The 21,027-nt window shown below is 33.5% G+C and overlaps 1 protein-coding gene across 1 annotated transcript in view; it reads right to left on the bottom strand.

The window, feature by feature from the left end:
- The window catches only part of SGCZ (sarcoglycan zeta), a 437,298-nt gene that overhangs the window by 178,532 nt on the left and 237,739 nt on the right, over nucleotides 1–21,027 (bottom strand). The window contains exon 2 of the mRNA XM_058525105.1: nucleotides 13,742–13,843. Coding sequence (XP_058381088.1) covers nucleotides 13,742–13,843 — 102 coding nt within the window. The remainder of the gene's footprint in view (nucleotides 1–13,741; nucleotides 13,844–21,027) is intronic.

Here is a 21,027-nt window from a genome sequence, read left to right as displayed (position 1 = left end):
TTAAGATACTGAATATTTCTATTTTTAAAAATTATGTCTTTGTGGCTCAGTACAGTGCCTTTTAATAAAATTTCTAACACTCTATGTCTTAGAAATATTAAAAAGAATGATTGTCTAACATATTAAAATACAGTAGCCCAAAATAATGGGAAAAAATGAAAAGCTTTTTCAGTTAATGAAATGTCTGTTTGCTATTTTTAAAGAAATGCATTTTATTAATTTGAAATTTAGTAGACTAAGTAAAAGTAAGATAATATAGGCATAGGCACTTTAGAGTTTCAACGCCTTGAGGATAAATTCCCAATTCCTCAGTATTCAAACCTTGCTTGCTTGAAGCCAGAAGCCGCATTCCAAATGAATGTTTCTCTGTTCCTTTATATCCTTGTTCCTCAAATATTTTTTTGCTCACTGACCTCCTAAAATATTTTTTAAAACTTGAAAACAAATATTTTTAAGCTGATCTTTGAAATATTTTGGGTATCGAAGTTTAACGTTTGCAAGGGATAAAATATCTCACACAATATATTGTATGTGTATTTTAAATGTATTTTGTGGCATGCTACAATTTTATGGAGCTCTACATTCAGATTACCCAAATGACAGAACATGCCTGCCATATAACCTAAATCATCAATAAAACCAACCTTACTTTCTACTAGAAAAATGTTTGAATGTTTCATTTTAAATAAGTGTATTAATATTATTCTAATGATAACTAACTCATTTTCGATTTATAAGTCTAAAAGAGAGAGAGAGAGAGAGTTTTGCCATAAGATTATGGCCTGGATGAATGCATACGCTGTCCCTTCAGTGGTTCTTCTCTACCCACTAGTACTTGCCTGTCTATTTTTTTTACACTTATTTATCTCTCTATGTATCTATCTATCTATCTGTTTAGTTAACGTTTTACTTTTACTTCAGGTGCAATGTATCCTCAAACTCTTTTTGTTTAGCCCACCCTTCCTCCCCATTCTAAACTTTTTATGTTCTGAGCAATATGTTTAAAAATGTAAAAAAAAAAAAAAAAGAAAAAGACTGATGACAGTTACCCCTTACTTTTGTAAAATATGGGAAGGGTGGTAGTGGTAGAGAAATTGGAAAATGAGAATTAGCAGCTACTGGGTCATTCTTAAGCAGATCAAATGGAGGAAAGAGTGTATTTGAAAGTTGAGAGTCTAGAAATGGATATTCAAGCCTTGGTACCCCTGGGAAAGTCTTGGAACTCCTTAGGCGTATGTTTGCTGGGTTTGAGACTGTTGCCTTATAAGATTCCTCAATTAAACCAAACTGTTCTCCTCACTGTTTCCTGAACAAACTATGTCTTTTACATACTATTTCCTTGCTATTAATGTATCTAATTTGGAATTCAAATCCCAATCATTCTTCAAAGCCCAAGTCAAATGTTTTCATACAGAAGAATGCAAGCTTAATCCACGGATAGTTATCTAGTTTGGAGGATCCAAATTTCAAGTCAAAATATTGTCACTAAGTTTGTTCCCATACTCAGTTCCCCGGCCTGACTTCTGAGGACAAAGAATTAAAAAATAAAAAATAAAAATGACAAAAATGTAAAAATTAATGAAAGCAGCTTCATCAAGCAACACCATAGTCATAAGAAACATAAGGCAGATCATTTTGTAGCTCAAGTATCACTCTGCTATGCCCAACTTGTGTCACCTTTGGTAGGTAACTGACACAGGGATGTAGGTGGTGCCATTTATACAGGTAGGATCATAAAAAAATCCCTAAAGCTCTGAAAATTCAAAGTTAGGTCTTCTGTGCTTTTCAAATCTTTTTGAGAATGCAGGTGAGAACTAGTTTTCTCTTTATAAGTATGAAATGAATACGACTACTATTTCTTAGGCGATATAAGGCAATTTTAGGATCTAATTCACCAAATGTGTTTATATTGGTAAAATTTTGTGAAACAAATGAAAGAGATCAGGAGTAATAGGGTCACCTATTCCATTTGTCTAATATGATAGAGAAACATCTTTTTGTATGGTTTGAATTTATATTTTTGGAACACACTAACCGTTCGTTGTCTCAATGAAGTCAACATTCATTGAGATGAATGAACACATAAGATCGCTGCTCTCATGGAATTTACATCTTTTGCACTTTGTTCTTTGAAATTCAAACAAAGTGTTTCACATTCCCAACTGCAGAATCCATTGCATCTGTGACACCTGAGAGAAAAGAGAAAATATCTTGCCACAAATTTATTGAACATGTTATTTGAGTAGCTAATAGCCAGGGCTGTGTTTTTCAAACTGTTGATCGAACACATTACAGAGTCGTTAAATCAATTTAATGGATTGCAACAAATATATGTATATATATAAATAGAATGGGCTTGCTGGAATATATTAGATTAGAAAAAAAGTCAAAGTGTGTCACATACTACAATGTAAAATGTGCTTCTTACTGTGGGTCATGTTCAAAAAAGTTTGAAAAACACTGAGCTAATGTATGTGTTACTAATATAGTCTCTGTGGTTTGTTCACAGAGCTTTGGACTTTTTCAGTAAATCCGTCTCTTCATCATGACTAAGATGATCCTATATGGCAAAAAACAGCCCACACACTCATGTAGATATGTAAGTTTGGGGTAGTGAAGAAATCCACTAGTTGGAGAACAATTTCTTTCATCTCCATTATAAGAAATGACACTCATATCTCATTAAAATCCCATTCACTGAGAGTGGCATTCAATAAAATGAGGGTCCATTTTTTAATCTCACACAAGAAAAATTCTTAAAGGGCTTAAGTACTTATTCAAAAACAAACTCCATTGCGTGGATTTCAGAAAAAAATTTTAAAGAAAGTATAGAATGTTTCATGTATTCATTTCATGATTAATAATAGAATTGTGAAGAAATTCCCCTCACCTTCTTCCTGACAACACTTTGCTTATTCTATTCACTGATGTGGAGATTTCACAGTGGTTCAGGGTGTGGGTATCTGAGCCTGACAGGTCTGGATTTGATCCTTGCCCCATAGCTTTTGTGCTATGATACTCAGGTAAGTTGTATAACTACTTTGAGCCACACATTTTTTCTCATCTGTACAATGAGTATAATGATGTCAACTTCATATGGGTTGCTGCGAGAATTAGATGAGCATGCACATCAGGCCCTTACATTGCAGTTAACATATGGACAGCACTTAAAACTGTTGCAGGAGCTATTCAAGATGAATCCACAGGTATTTGAAACTTAATTATTTGTGCTCCTTAGGGCAGATAATTCCTAACACTGAATTATATTGATATATCAGATTGTTGTCAGGCATTAAAAGATGTATAATATTTACTAGCATCTCAATTTCACTCTATGGTTAACGTATTCCACGTTCTGGGTTCTCTGCAATAGATTTAAAAAAAAAACAATCTGATACTGTACAGAACAGCAATCTGAACTGATGTGCACTTCTCTTTTGTCCTAGGTTTGCTATCTCATTATCTCACAACTTTTCTGGGGGACAGTAGTAAGTGTAGGGCTATGTGTGTACCTCTGTGTGTGTGTGTGTGTGTGTGTGTGTGTGTGTGTCTGCAGAGACGGGACAGTACAGGTAATTTGTTTATGTGTTTGTTTATAAAAGCAACTGAATTTGAGGTAATGAGGGAATCTTCAGGTCTTTTAAGGTTTCAGTAGTGTCTGAGAGACACCACCAGTGAGAGGACAATAGCGTTATCTTAGGAAAAAATATACAGTACATAGGACTCCTTTTAGAGACTCTCTACATTTTCTTTTAATAAGTCCATGGATTCCTGTACCTCCACAACCAAGTTGACCTACACTTATATATTTAGCAACTTCAAACTGTCTCCTGTAGCCTAGTTTACTGAGGATTTCATACCATGGTATTACTTTTTCTCTCATCCCTAAATAAGGTCCACTGTGCTCAGACTATCCCTATATTTTCTTCTATGGGTCCAGGCCAGCACTCCACACACTTAAATAGAAATATGGATTTTCTGGAGAATAAGTAAAATTAGTTTGGAGAGTACGATGAATTTTTTCTTTTTAATTTGGTAATGAAAAATAAATTTTTATTTAATTTGGACAAGTAATAGGACACATTTTAATTGGTAATTAATGTATATTCTAATAACTCAAAAGTTTTAATTTTCTTTTAAACGAAATTTTTCAGTGGTCAAGTCAGACCTAGCATCTATAGAATTATCTAAAAAACATTTTTCCTTTGTACCTGGAATAATTACTGTATGAATTGTTAAAAAGCAATGAATTTGCAAAGGAAATCTAGGTTTGAGTCATAATATTAAGGCTTTTGGTTGTATGATTTGAAATAGCTGAATTGCCATATGTAAATGAAGACAATATCTCCTCGTGCATAGCAGTATGGTACTATGTATAAAAATGCTTTGTCAAGTGCACAGTTCAATGTTCAGGACTGTTAAGCTACAGGAGTGGTTCCATGGTGGTTTTAGTGTTTTCATCAGTGGACACATGCGTTGGTTCAGGGGCATCTGTGAACCACTTAAAATTGTATATAAATATTTACTTATGTTTGCATTTACATATTTTCCTCAGCTTTTAGTGGATCCTACCAAAGATGTCTGAGTTTACAAATATTAAAAAGCACTTTGCTGTACAAATGAGTGCTGTCTTTCTGTGTTCACCGCTAATATCCCTTAACCAGCATGTACACGTAGCCTCTATAAAGAGGTTTAAATGAATTATTTGTAGAGGTTTGGTAAATATAACAGAAGAGGCCTAAGTTCATCAAAACTGCAAAACTTAAAGTCCTGTTATTTCTGATGCTGTCAGAAAGAATGTGAATATTTACTATGATTTAAGTAGAATAGCAGGTCTACGATCTATAGAGAGACAATTGCAGAAGACACTTTTACAAAGATGAGAGGGATAGAGGAAGAAGCAGTGACTTGAGAGGCGAGTTCTGGCTCACCTTCCAGTCCTCAGCCTATGGACACACCACTTAAATTTCCTAACTCTTGAGGTAACTCACCTGCAAAATGGGAATAAAATTATCTCCACTGCCCACCTCACAAGGTTGTTGTAAAAATCAAATTAAATACTTTCAAATGAAAGCTTAATAATTATATTATGTAGAAATCATTAAAAATGACAAATGTCAGTTTCTGATTGCCTGCTATGGATTATCTGCTAGGTCATGTTTTGGTGACTAAAACAGGTCTCGTCTCTGGACTCATGGAACTTGTGGTCATTTCTGTAGTTCAGTTACCAAGGTCAAGTGACAAACTAATATCATTAAAAACTGTGCGGGGGTGTTATGAAGTTAATGAAGAGTATATGTATTGATACAAGGTAGGAAAGACCAAAATAAGTCAAAGAAAAATTAATCTATACAAAATCTAAATATTAAACTCTTTTTTGGAGTAACATTTGAGAAAGAAGAAGATCAAAATGAAAATTAGAAACTAGTTATAACTGAAAAACTTTCAGAGTATGTTATCAGACACATGAGGTATGGCCCAAACAGTTGATATAAATTCTATGGCTTTACATGGATTTATTAAAAATAGAAAATATTGAAAATAAATTAATCAAACATTCAATTCAATAAACCACAGACATAATAATTATTAAATATTTTTTTAAAGTAGAGAAAAGGATAAATAAAAATTGATAAAAGATTTAATCAATTAAACCCAAAATTTGTTCTAAGTAAAAAAACAGTAGGAAGATAAGTCACCACTCAGAATGTCTAAATAAAAAGAAGGAAAAACACAAAGAGGCAACATTAGGGATTAAAGGATGTAAGTCTGTATAAAATGTATAATTTTATAGGAAAAAATAAAAATGTGAGTCATGTTGAGGTAGAATAATAGAGACCAATTTTTACAGAAAAAAATAGAAAATTAGTCGAAGATTTTGCCTCAGAAGGGTCACAACGACTAGACAATTTCACGGTGGAATTGAACTATACATTTAAGAACAAGGAATCCTGTGCTATTAAAACTGACATTGTGCATAGAAAGAAATTACAGCTTCTCAATGAATTCTGTGTGGCTGGTAAAATATTAAAGCAAAACTGAGCACAGTAAACAAAATAAAATGTATGTAGAAAAAAATAGCAAAATTGAATATATGCAAATACACAAAATAAAATGTCGATAAGCTTAATTCACCAATTTGTTAAAAGACTGCTATGTCATGAACAAGGAAAGTTTGTCCTGGTAATAAAAGCATGCTTTAACATTGGCATATCTTTTGATGGAACTCACTCAATATACTAAATAAGAAAAGTGATAAAAATCATACAAAAAATTGATAGATATCTAAAAATGTGGAAAAAAATTTTATTTCTGACTAAACTATAATCAAGCCAAAAATAGAAGGATGAATTTTCAGTCTTCATGTTACTAGACCCATCAGAAACAGTTCTTTACTTTATCAACCTGGATACACTTTCTTCCCTCTGCTTCCAGGATACCATATTATTTTGGTTTTCCTCCTACTTCATTCGCCTTTCTATCTTAGCTTGCAGTTGGTTCTTACACTTCTTTCCAAACTCTTCAATATTGGAGTGCCCAAAGATTGATTCAGTAGACTTCCTTATCTTTTCTATCTATATGCACTTACTTGATATTCTTGTCTAATCTCATGTATTTAAATAGATGATAGATAGACGATAGATAGATAGATAGATAGATAGATAGATAGATAGATAGATAGATAGATATAGATAGATAGATAATGTCTCTAATTTATATCTCTAACTCGCATCTCCAACATGAAATTCAGACTCATAGATCCACCTGCCTAACTTGAAATCCCTGCTCTTCTAATACACCAAATTAACAGCTCTAAAACTGTGCTCATAATCTTCTCCCACGCCCCACTTGCCCCCACGTTGGTTAACAGCCACTACTCAGACCAAAAAACGCTGATATCATATTAGATTCTTTCTTATTCTCACATCCCATTTACAACGTTAGCAAATCCTTATACTCTGCTTTCAAAATATACTCTTTGACAATAATACCCATCACATAGTGAGGGTTAAATAAGTTAAAATATGCAAAGCATTTAGCATAATGTTTGACATTCATTAAAAATAATAAGAGATACTATTTCTTGGGTTGGACACTATGGTAAGGGTTTTGCTTCTTTTATCTCATCTAACAATAACCATAAAACTGTAGTCCCTAAAAATATTAGGGGCTACACTGACCTTTATTTTGCAGATGATGAATGTAAGGCACAGAGAGGTTAAATAAGGTAACTAGTCACAATTACTAATTGACAGAGCCAGGATTTGAAACCAGGAATCAGATTCCAGAGCTCTAGTGTAGGTTGAATGTTAGCTATTATTATTAAAAATCATATCTGAACAGCCACAAAAATGATTTGAAATACAATAGAAATAATACAATTTCAAGAAAATAGCCAGATTATATTCACAACACCAAAAAGAACAGTTTTTCTACATAAGCACAAAGGCAAAGGAGAAAAATGAATGGAAAAGCCATTCCCATAGGCAATAAGAATCATAAAATGATTGATAAAAAATTTGTAATGCTTAAATGAAGAAGAATGTTAAGAAATGTTCCTGAGCAATAAAAAGTAAATTCTTACGGGGAAAAAAAAAAAAAAAATCAAGAGAGAAGCAATGTTCCTAGATAGGAAAACTCAAAACTATAAAGATGTCAATTCTCCACAAATTAAATGTAACCATAATTAAGTTCCCAACAGGAATTTTTATGAAACTTGATGGCTGATTATTAAGTTCATTTGGAAGAGAAAATGCACAATAGGCAAAAGCTTTTGAAAAGAGCAATAAAGAAGAACTTGCTCTAACAGTTATGAAAAATATTCCTTAAAGTTTGGTTGTAGTCCAAGTATATCAACAGAACAGACTAGAGAGAGCAGAAATAAATCTATGTACATTTAAGAATGTAGTATATGAAAAAAGTCATATTTCAAATCAGTGACTGGGAAAAACAGACTATTCAAATTATGGTATTGGGGGCAATTGGCCATGGAAGGAAGGAAGGAAGGAAAGAAGGAAGGAGAAAAGGGTCCTTCCTAATACAATACATCAAAATAGAAAAGTTTTCAGAAACTTCTCTCCCTCACTACTTAATGAATTAAACTACAATTATTTCTTTTAAAAATTAAATTTTCCTTGGAACAGCCAACAATTTCTTGATACAAGCTGTGCTGTAAAGTTGAAAAAGTGGAAGCCAAGAAAAGAAAGAGATTATTTCACAGCAGCATGTACTATGTATCCCTACCCTACTTTCACTCATATCCCCAGAAGAAAAGAAGGAGTGTTATTAAATTTCAGAGCAATTTAACCCAAGTAAACTAATCTGGATAGAGGAAGAGAGGATGGTAAAGCAGATGGCATTGGAAAAATCTACCAAGAGTTGAGGACTGCGTATACCACTGGAAGAATTCTACAGAGGCAGAAACAGCCACTAAGACCCACGGAATTAAAATAGTCCATAACTGGTCGGCACAAGTCATTTAGTAGCACCTCAGATGAGAGAAAATAGTCACAGTCTATTGTCTCCTTCCCATCAACAATCTCTCTAGTGAAAAAAAGTAGCTAGACAGTAATTCCCCTACCTCAAATTGTGACTCATTGGTGATCATTTAAACTAGGTAAAGAAAGTGCTTTAAGTTTTAGAATTTAAAAAATTTAGTTTTAATAAAACCATAGCTGAAAGACAATAAAATACCTAGTAAGATTGAAAAGGAGACTGTGGACCTAAGGAAAATTCTGAGACTCAAAACAACACCCTTATACGTAAAATAAATGAATTAGAGAGAGCAAAAGTAAAGTTCATATGGAGAAAAAGAAACTAATGGCATGGAAGAAAGACTCCAGAAAATGAGACTTACTTGTATTCAGAAGAAAAATATAGAGTTTAAAATAATCAGAGAAATTACGATAGCTGTGAAGCACAAAGATGATCCAACATAAGAATTATTGAGTTCTCTGAAATAAAGAACTCAGCAAATAAAACTGAAAGATATTGAGTGATATAATAGAGAAAAGTTCCCTAAAATGAAAGAAGTGAAATGGCAACAATGTATCAGGCATCCAGACAGAACATTCATGTCATCAACAGGAGAAAAATACCAGGCTTCCCTCAGACTTTTTCTAGCAATATTCAGTGTTAGAATCTAATAGAGCAATGAGGAAAAAAGGGATGAAACGTTAATTATATTCCCAGAAAAGTATAAAGACAATAGTCAGACACTTTTAGCATGAAATATTTCAAGGATTCACTAACAAACAAACAAAACTAACTAACAAGGAAATACAAGTAAGGAAGGAATTTGAATTCTGAACTCAGCCATGGAGAACCCATAACAAAAGGAGGACTGGTTGTGAGTCCCCCCGCCATTTATAAGTAGAATTAAGACCAAAGTGCCAGGGCAATTAAAGTTGCAGAAGAGAATATAAATATTATGAACTCTGACAAAGTTAAAATAATATAATTATCAAAAAAAACCCTGAAAATGAAGAAGGATGAGGACTAATTGGAGAGGAGCTAATCACGTCAAATTGCACGACAGGGAGTTAATGAACACTGTCTGAAATTAAAACATGGAGCTAATGCATCCAGCTTTTTAACGGTCTTCACAATCTTTTATTCTTAACCATGAAAGATAAGCTTTTTAAAAAAAAATTCTTGTGGTGAAGAAATATTTAAGTTCAGCAGTTCTTTCCAATTTATTTCAGATTATTTTTCTTCTAGTAAATTACATATAAGATATTAATTATGAATAGCATGTATGCCTTTCTACATACTTATCCTTTTATTTGTGCCTAAGTATACTTAGACAACTGTGATGATTTTCACTATATGTTAACAATTTTTGTGTGTGTGTAAAGAGTTTGAAATGATTTGTGTTTTTTAAACTTGAATAAAGACTATATTAAATACGGTAAAATAAAGAGTAAAATAATAAATTTCACTGTATTAAACATCTAAATGTAATATGATAATGATGATAATGATTATAGAAACCTGCAGATATCTATTTGCATGAATGGGTTTGTATGGGAGAAAGAAACCTCCAGAGATGTGCCAAGATACCCGAAAGAGACAGGGTCGGGAGATTAGCATGTTGTGTAACCAGCAAAGAGGTTTGCTGAGCTGGTCTGGCCCCACGGCTTTGTGTCTGAACTCTATGAAGAAGAATTGAACACGGATCAAAAACTCGTTGTAACCAAGAACTGAGTGAGCATCAGAGGTCTGAAGTCAAGTGAAATGACCTAGCATGAAGAGGAGAGCAGAGCCTTACTCACAGCTCTGCTAACACAGGAATCCTAAAGAACAGGAACTTCTTTGCTTTGCTGTGGAGTTACTGGAATTGGAATTATCTGGAAGCAGTTCCCCTGGCACAACTATCAGTCTGTCTTGTGGGATGCTGGGATCAGGAGCAGTGGTGAGGTACCATCTTAACTAAGCATGTTTGAACAGGGAAAAATAAATAAGAGAACATGTTTGGCTAATATCAGATGAAGCTGGGTAATGCTTGAAGTTGTAGAGAACTGCATGATGCACACTTTTCTTGCAAGAATCAGTGAAAGGGAGGTAATTTAACCCCCTCAGTCCTCCCTTTTGGACTCATGACACCTTGGGAAACATATTCTAACTACATTAAAAAAAAAAGCCTGGTGATTACATGTCCTAATTTCCCGATATTTCAAAGATTTTGACCTAATGTTAGACCATGTGCATTGAAAATTGATTCAGAATGTTATCATTAGTATCATCTACGTAAGGTAACCCCAAATTCCATATCTTTCGTATTTTTCATACCTGAAGAAAATTATATATTTAACTTCACAAATGTTCAGTGAGTATGTACTCCCTTAAAATAATGGTAATTTTGAAAGATGCATTGAATTCTAAGATATTTCAGACATAGAATATAATATGTTTTTATGTATAGCACTGATATGAGGGACCACTTAGAAAAGGTTGATTATTATAAAAGCATGCAATGAACAATAATAGAACTTCAAATATCTTTAGAAATTTGACGGTAGGGGCAGGGTGTCAGTTAGCTTGTAGAGTAGAAACAGGTCATGGTTTCTTAGGTTAGGAGATGAGATGCGTGTGTCTGTGGGCAACTCATTTTCTGACCAACAGAAATCTTTCTATTTCCTATACTTTTCCATGTGTAGGATTAAGTACCTACCTAAACAGAAAGTAACTTGAAATAAGAAACTTCTTCATTTCAGAGTAGAATACCGCTAAATATAAAGAAGGCAACCCACCGGCATTACTGCAGGAAAAGACAAAGACATGCACATACATGCACACACACAAACTCCAAATTGCAGGAAAAATAATCTGCACAAATCAAAATTGTCGTACACAGTAGTATTTTTCTCAGCGTAATCAAATCTTTGTAAGTACCTTTCAAATTTAATAGATTTCCTCACCTTAGATCTACAGAAATTTTGACACTTTATCCTAAAAATATTTGAATATCTGAAAATATATGGAAAGATTGAAATGTATAACAGAATCTTTTTTATTGAAAATCTCATTTCTACTAGTATTATCAAATTTTTTTTTTTTCTTTCTTAACATAAGAACTAAGTATTTTGACAAGTTTCTACCAAACTCACTTTACTAATGAGTAAACTAGGACTCGGGGAAATTGTGTCTGGCTTTTTAAAACTATGAATAGGCTTTATGGTAGAGAATGAACAGCTGTGTACATTCATGGACAAGAGAATCCTCATGTGGGAACTGCTTATAAAAGATATATTTTTCTCTTTATTTTAAATATTTATTTTTCTAGTGTATATGTAGAGAAATCTTCAAAGAATAAATGAGTCTCCTTCTTTTCGTGTTCTCAAACCAGACCTCCTGTCCGAATGCTGCTGGAACTAGCGCCCACCTGCCTGTGCTGTGCCACCCTTTGTGGTTACTGAGAGGCAAAGGATAATGAGAGAAGACGTGGGAAGGACAAACAACAGGCCTGGGATGTGAGAAGGAGCATACAGATTTCAACCAACACAGTGGGTTTGGGAAATGCTTGTGAACTTGAGAGTGCAAACTTTCCCAGGGATAAAGGTTAGGAAGCCCAACTGCCACCACCTCACACCTCAATGCTATAAAATCAGTGGACTCTTTCTCATTTGGTCCATAGATGGAGTGAACACACATTGCGGCTTCCCTGGAGAATTCTAGTTTACACCTATTGTTATACTCTTAAAAATGAAGGTAAATTCTATAACCCACCTGCTGGCAGAGAGCTTCATAATCCTTCTCTAAATTGTATTCCCAGGGAGCCACTCCCTCTATAATGGCTTTGAAGATAAATTTTTATCTGCTGTACCTGGACTTATCAATAGGATGCATTTTCAAAGAAATTTCTGCCTATGATTACTCTCATCTTCCTATGTTAAGTGATTTCTTGATTTCCATGTATAAGTTTTCATTTCTTCAAATATTAAACTGTTTAATAATGCCAAACACAAGAAGGAAACAGTAAACAATTGAGTGCTGGTGACTTCCATTCAGAGGGAAGTCACTAACTTTCAGTTTTCATAAAGATAATATCAAAAACACCAAACAAACTTTTTATTTTAAGTTTCATCAGTTTTTATAGTTTAATCATGTAAGGTCAGGTATTCGTACATATGTCTATTGTGTTATTCATCTGATTAAAATCCAGAAAGTAAAGTAATCTCGATATAAAATTTCTCATACCCAGAGTAGCAGTCAATATTGTATATTAGCAAAGCTTTGCAGGTTCACATAGAAAAAAATAAAGTTTAAAGTCAATATAATTATCCTAACTAGAATTTTTATTAAAAAGAATCCTCTGTTCTGTTTTCACTTTGATATTTAAGAGAAAAAATAGCTTTGAAGCAAATTATCGAATTATGGTTTACCACGCAACTCATTTGCTAATGTATTATATTGCTAATATTAAAACATTATTCTAGTCTAAAATAGACTTTCATATTTACAAAATAAGGTTAATAATCTTTCTACATTTTATATAATAAGCTTCCCAATTCTGTCTTAATGTAGTTATTTCCACACATACACACATATCCCAGGGGAATCCCTAACAGATTTGAAAGATTCTAATTAGATTTTGACATACCCAAGAATACTTACTACCGTTTAAGAAGTAGCACACTTAAGCCAAAATGAGCAATGTCTAAACTAATCTTTTGATTTTTAGCATGTTGTTGCTAAGTGATAAAACATACATAGCACACACACACACACACACACTTATATTTGAAAGGATAAATATTCTTACTTGTTTAAATAATATAGAGCCAGAAATAAATTTAATTTCGATACTAAAACTTTTTGTCATCTCTTTTAGAAAATGCACATCCATTAAAGCTGAAAAGGTTTATAATATACTGAATTAAAATCGTTTATTCAAGTCAATGCTTCTTGCAAAAATTACTTGAGATGTATCAAATGCCCCTTTTGGAATTACTGTAGCTGTGGATTTTTAACTTCCATTGAAACTAAAGGGGCAAATTTTATAAACTAACAAAAGCAACACTGCAGTTTAATTCAAAATGGTTCTCTAATTAGTCAATTTGAAACTAACCTTCTCCATTGGTTTTTCAATTGTTCCATTGTTTTGATTTCTTTAAATAACTCTTTAGCTTAAGGAAACTAAATATGTACTGAAGAGAAAAGGGGTTCTGTTCTTCTATTTCAAGCTAAAACATAACCTCTAAATTATCTTTTACAGTAAGCCAAAGCCAGTATCACATACCTTTCGGGAATGAATTTCTTTCACATACAATGGAAGTAGAAACTCAGATATACCTTCAAGTCGGATTCCCTTCTTGGTGACTCTCAGATTTCCCATACCATCCTACAAGCAATGAAATATAGTTCACTTTTAGGTTAATTAGAGAATGAATAACTGGCCATAATTTTCTTAGGCCCAAATTGAGAAAACAGTAAGCTCAAATCAGTGATGATTCAAGGAAAATGAGAGATTGAATCTACTTAATGAATGATGGCAGCACCTTGCATGCATATAGAGGGCTCTGTTTAAAATGAACAGGAAAAGAGGAGTATAAAGACTTGATATCTTCTTCCAGCTCTATCAGAGACTAGGATCTATCTATGAATAAATCCTGTACCTTCTTCATGCATCAGCCAGTCTAACTATTTATTTGTTATAATGATACTTGCTACCTGACTACTGGAAACAACTTTGTTTGCAGAGAGATCTAACAACATTTTTACATTACAGTTATACACATATTTCTACAATATTCAAATAGTCATCTTTGTATAATAATTTCAACAAGTAATTAATTAATGATTGTCTAGTATATATCAGCATAGTGTTCCAGTATTCAAATCGTGAGTAAAGCATATGTCCTCTCCTTTAGAAAACAACATTCAGTTAGGAGGCTAAAACAAGTACACAAATAACATTTATGAGACAGAATAAAATAAATAAGAAAGTAAGAACAGAGTGCTAATGGGAATTAAAGAAAAGAGATTTCAAATCTGGTAAGAGAGTCAACCATTTCTCATGGAAGAGACTAGCTATGATAAAAGCCTTAAGAATGTGGAGTTTCAACATGAGATGTCATAGACAAAGGAACAAAATGAACATTCTGGTGACATTTAGGAAATAGCATGCCATCCAATTTGGCTAATCTGTGGAATATTGTAAGTGAAAACTATTGGGAGTATGCTTTGAGGCCAGAGAAAGGAAAGCCATGAATGCAAAGTTAAGGAGTGTGTACTTACGTCAGCCTAAAATAGAAGAAACATATAAAGTTCTTGAATAGCTCAATGACTTGTAATGATCAGATTTAAGCTTTAAGATTAATCTGGTAGAAGTACTATATATGGCTAACTGACAGAGTATAAGTAATAATGCACAACTAGCTAATAAGTGTGAGCAGTATGGAGGAAGAACATCCTACAAGAACTGACAACTAATTTTATTCAGAAATGCTAAAAGTGAGGCATTTATGATTAATCCAAGGTTTCACAACTACGACTAAATAAGGAAATGTAGTGATTTTTTAACTCGGAATAGTGAAATTTGTAGGCTAAATGCCAAACATAAATTCAGCTTTGAACTTTCTAACTTTGAGGTACCATTGGAAAATTCAGATATTTATCCATCTGTAGAAAGTGGGTTTGGAAGTGACAATTGCTTAAGGCATGCTTGAATCTATCACGGTGGATGAGCAAGTCCCATGTGGAAAGATGTGTATAAAACCAAGCAGAATCTCTTAGACAATGACTAGGTCTGTGGGTTGGAAAGAGGTATTTTATACATTCCAGGAGGCTATGATCAGTCTAAGAAGAAAGCCAAGAGATTATGACGGCCCCAGCCTCTAGCCCTTTCCCCCTGCAAAAAAAAAGAAAGCCAATGAAGTAGAATTTTGAGTAAGAATTGAAGGATCTTTTTTAATTTAGACAAGGAAAATAGCTACTAAGACATTTTGAGGTGGAGATGTCTCAGTCTTTTCACGGAAGGAGAAAGCAATGGATTCTGGTTGAATTAAACTTAGGATAGGATGAAGAAATTCATTTCTTGAGGCTCAAACTTAAAGCTGACACCAAAAATGCCTAATAGGGAACCAACTAAAAATAAAAAAATAAATATGAGAACTTCAAGCATCACTGAAGACTTATTCTGATGAGAAAATAGGCCTACTTTTGTTGGAATGACAGTTTCTCAGTTTATCTGAGACAGAGCTGGTTTACACTAGTTTTATAATATCCTCTTTCACTCTCAAAAGTGAAAAGTGTCTCTGATTAAGACATTAATTACACGGTCACTGGTTCACTGGCTCTAATTAGTGTGGTTTTGCAACATTATACATATCTAGGAACAGACACAGTCAGAATGAACAATGAGAGAGACTCAAAACTGACGATTTGCTAGAGAGAAATGGCAGCAAGTCATAAGGATGTGGTGTTCTAAAGTAGCAAAAAATGATGCTCCTCAAACGGCTGACCATTATTTTTCCCCTTGGGTAGAGGCAAGTAAAGCGTGAACAGCAATGTTGGGATGCAAAAATAGTACAGGATCAAAGAATCACAGTTGATGATAAATTAATGATTGAGTTCAATAGGAGTTAAGAAACGTGAAAAACGTTAAAGACAAGTTTATCATCAGAAAATGGAACTTCAGATTTTGAGGTCTTGAAGATGGGAAAATTTCCAGACATGATGAGGCCTAAAGAACACCCAAGCAGTGGTGGCGGAAGTAGAGTGGAGAAAAGAACTCTATAATTCAGCAAGCCAAGACTACTAAAACATATCAAGCGATACTTGGCTTTAAAATATTATTTTGTCCAGGGGAATTTTCTTGACTACATCTCACACAGTGACTGTCCATATATATTCTCAAACTCCTGCCAGAAGGAAATGTTCTGAAGTGTTCCCCATGAAGTTGCTATGGAAACATCTAATGCAACTGTTAGACTAGCTCAGGGCAATAGAAACAAATTCTACCACAAACGTAACTCCCAGTTCAACATTACTCTTAAAAAATGTTTTCATAAGATGGTTAGAAATAAAGAACTGGACATGCAAAGTTGTGTGTGCTGTTACTTATGCTATACGCCTATTTAATTTTGGAAAGTTTTGAATCTTAAGCTCGATGTTTTCTTCTTATATTTTCTATATAATATATAATTTGGGGCATATAAATAATTAAATTTCATTTATACTAGGTGAAATAGAATTCCCCTATATAAATGTAGGACTGTTATAGTATTGAGTTGTGAATCTCACTCCACTATGTCCATTTGTCTCTCCTTTAATTTCTCCCGTTTTGTATTAAAAAATAAATTTTCAAGTTTTTCCATATTATCTATATGTAGTTATAAAATACATAATGCTGTATAATATATATTCTTATATAATCAGCCTGAGCCTCATGTTCATGCACCAAGTCCACTAATAATTTATGAGATGATGAAATAATCTGCTTTCCCTTCTGCAGGAGCATTAGAAAGTGATTTATTCCTACTATCATTATACGTTCTTGATTCACTACATTCTTGGTCCCTTCAACATCTAAAAGGGAGAAAATAATTTCTGGATTTGCTGTTAAGATACCGTTGCCAAAACACCAGAAAGTAACAGAATCTAATGCACCCATGGCCCAGGCTCCAATCTTGGCTCGGCCAACTTCTTACTGTATAAGCTTGAACCACTTAACTAATCTCTTTGCTGCTTAATTTTGTCATGTATAAAAGGAATAATAAAAGAATTTATGTTATTTGTTTATTGAAAGGATTACATGAGGATGTAAAGAGCTTAAAATAATTCCTAACTTATGTAGAAGTACTCAATAGTTTTAACCATTATTAACATTTTATTAAAAATAATTTAAATTTTTGTCTCATGATTATTATAAGAATTCATATTGTTTATGTTAGAGGTATTATTTTTGAACTTCAGTAAACTTTACATCAAGTTCTATCATCATTACAATTACCATGCTTTTATTCATCATCTAGTAATCTCACAAATCATTTACCTGCTTTTCATGGACAATATAGTGTTATTTTAGAAGGGACTGTGGAGTCAGACAGCTTGGATTTGAAACTTGACCATTATTTACTAACTGTTGACTTTAGTATGTTGTTTAATCTTTCTAAATCTAAAATGATTTTCTATAAACGTCGGAAATTATAAGTATTCCTCATAGAGCTGTTGTGATAATTTAACAAGGTAATATGTGAATCACCTGTTACTAGATCTAGCATATTTTTGATGAACATTTCCTTTACTTGTAGTTTACTTAAAATTAATAATTTACTATCAAATATAATTAATCTCTAACTAAAACAATCACCCTCTCCCATTTTCACTTCTTCTTTTCCATTCCCAATGGCAGTTTTGAAGTTCAAGTCTACTTCATCTCCAACCTGGCAAACGCCTCTGTTAAAAAGAAAACCACACACCCAAAATGGCATCACGTGTGCTAAAGCCCATGATACCAAACATAGACTTAACACTTGATCTAATTGCAGTTCCAACCCCTCCCAGAAACGTAATTTTAATAAGCTAGTCTGAAATTTTCCAATCAGCACCAATGAGTTAATCTGTCACATGGGCCCTCTCCATCCCTCAGAGGAAGAAGAGGCAATATGTGTGATAAAAACCTTGGCTTTCCCTTTCCCCAAGAGGAGATGGCCGAATCTAGAAACAATTCTTTCTGTTCTTTTGCCAGTAGCTCCCCTGCCCCACCCTCCTGCCTATAAAAACCTTCTATTTTGTACAACCCCTCAGATCGCCCTTCTACTTGCTAAATGAGATGCTGCCCGATTCACGAATCACTTAATAACGCTAATTAGATCTTCAGATTTACTTGGTTGAATTTTGTTTATTAACATCAAATTTACACTGTTTGGAGTGTAAGCTTACATTTTGTTTACATTGTTATTTTATTGAATTACTCCTTACTGTTGCTCAAAAACCCACAACATCACCACAGCCCTTGGATTATAGATCTATGTCCTTCATTTTGAATATTTAGTGTGCTTTCTAAATAATCCATTGAACATTGTCATTTTCATGTTAAGGAGAAATATCACAAAACAATCTCTTCTACCGTAGCCCCCCCTTCTTCTTTAGAATGATTTTCACAACCCTTTAAGTGTCTCCTGTAATCCTTTATTTTTCAGATTTTTTGCTCTTTGCTCGTTTCTCATCATCACCCACCTTTCCCTCCGGTAAACTGTACTGCTAGCATTTCTCAGGAAAGCTCTCTGTTTTGCCATTTGAGTTTCTTGATTCATGTATTTTATTTGTTTGAACTGATCTTCACTCCTATCTCTTCTAATATTTTTACCCATCATCAAGGCCCAGTTCAAAGAAAGCCATGGTTCATATCTTAGCCAGAAATAACTTTTCTCTCTACTCTGTATTTCCAAAATGCTATATTTGTATTTCTTATAAAATGTATCCTATTCTGATTCTAGTTTTAGTTAACTGTGTACATATTTTTACCTCTTCTTAAAATATATATGATGGGCTGGCCCGGTGGTGTAGTGGTTAAGTTTGTATACTCCACTTTGGTGGCCCAGGGTTCGCAGGTTAGGATCCTGGGCATGGACCTACACATTGCTCTTCAAGCCATGCTGTGGTGGCATCTCACATACAAAATAGAGGCAGATTGGCACTGATGTTAGCTCAGGGCCAATCTTCCTCACCAAAAAAAAAAAAAAGTGTGTATGATCTTATTTATCTATGTATTTACTCCCTCTTCTAGCATAGTTCTTCCAACAGTGGTTTTCATGGAGTATGTGGTCATTAAATGCTTGATTATTTAATTGATCAGTAGAATTTAGATCTTTACTTGATAAAAAATAAAACAAAAAATTAAACTGATATCCTTGTAAAAATCATGCTAGTACCAAAATTCATAGAATCTCCATTTAGAAACTTCAAGCAGAGCCAGCCTCGTGGCTTAGCGGTTAAGTGCGCGCGCTCCACTGCTGGCGCACCGACGCACCGCTTCTCCAGCCACACTGAGGCCGTGTCTCACATACAGCAACTAGAAGGATGTGCAGCTATGACATACAACTATCTACTGGGGCTTTGGGGGAAAAAATAAATAAATAAAAATTAAAAAAAAAAAAAAGAAACTTCAAGCAATCTTTATTATATTTTTTCATGCATTTGATTTTATGGATAAGCTGCAGGATACTTTATTGAGAAATATTCTTTTTGGAATTTATTATGAGAGACTGACTCTAATATAAATCATAGATATGAATGTAAACAAAGAAAATATTGAGAGCCATGTCATCATAAATTTAAAATCCACGCTCATAACTTTGCAATGATCTGACCCTAGTTCTCTCTGTCCTCACACAAAGTTCTTTATAACCTTTAGTTGTCTGATATTAGAAGGTTATTTAGTTGGTGGCTACCCTCGGGATTTGAATTACTCCTTAACAGGCAAATGTAATTGTCAAAGTAATAAGTATGTTGACATGGAATTGAGAAAAATTTTAAAAATTGATGTGATCATTAAGTAATATAGAAACTCTAGTGTATGATTAATTATTTAAAGAAACTTTTCAAAGAAAATTGAAGGAATCCAGTAGCCAGGAGATAATTAAATATAGATTTTAGACATTTTTTTCTGGTTAAGTTAAAACCAAACACAAATTTCTTCCAAATTACTAGCATCATATATTTCAAAAGAAATTGATTAGGAAGGAAGGTTAATACATATTATTTATGGCTTTGATTATTTAATGATATTCATTCTGTACTTAAATTTGCATGAGGAAATGACCTTAAAAAGGCAATTTAGAGACAAATTAGAACCTGGTATGGTGGTTATTTGTGAGATCTTAGAAATTAAATGTTTTTAACAAAGTAGAGAAACATATGGGGAAATGGAAGTATTAGATTGTTTAAATATAATTACAAATGACTTTTAACTGTTTTTTTAATTTATTCTTTACGGTATGCTAAATGAAAAAAAATCCATTTAATTTCCAACTCCTAATTAAAGAAGAGGAAATTATCTTTAAAATACCCAAACATTTTCTTTTTCTTACCTGTTTTACGCTGATGTTATTTATAATTTATAATGAGCTGCTTTCCCCAAGTAAAAGAGAAAGAACGTACAAAACATAAGTTGACAGCCTGCTTTATATGTGTGTTTTTACTATGTTATTTGCTGTGAGCCTGTATTTTATTTTCATTTTAATTGGCCTTCCTTATTCCTGCCTATTATTAGAAAATAAACTCTACAGTGAGAAGAATTGATAGATCTAGGAATTTGACCCCTAATTCAGCTTCTATAGAAATATCTTTAGAGATTTTGTTAATAACATAACTTTTATCACCTGGAGCAGCATTTTTTTGTGTGTGTGAGGAGGATCGGCCCTGAGCTAACATCTGCCAATCCTCCTCTTTTTGCTGAGGAAGACTGGCCCTGGGCTAACATCCATGCCCATCCTCCTCCACTTTATATGGGACGCCGCCACAGTATGGTTTGACAAGTGGTGCGTCGGTGCGCACTCGGGATCCGAACTGGCGAACCCC

Source organism: Diceros bicornis, chromosome 29 (assembly GCF_020826845.1).
Source record: "Diceros bicornis minor isolate mBicDic1 chromosome 29, mDicBic1.mat.cur, whole genome shotgun sequence".
NCBI lineage: Eukaryota > Metazoa > Chordata > Mammalia > Perissodactyla > Rhinocerotidae > Diceros > Diceros bicornis.
The sequence above is the reverse complement of the archived record's forward strand: the minus strand, read 5'-3'. Positions and strand labels throughout refer to the sequence as shown.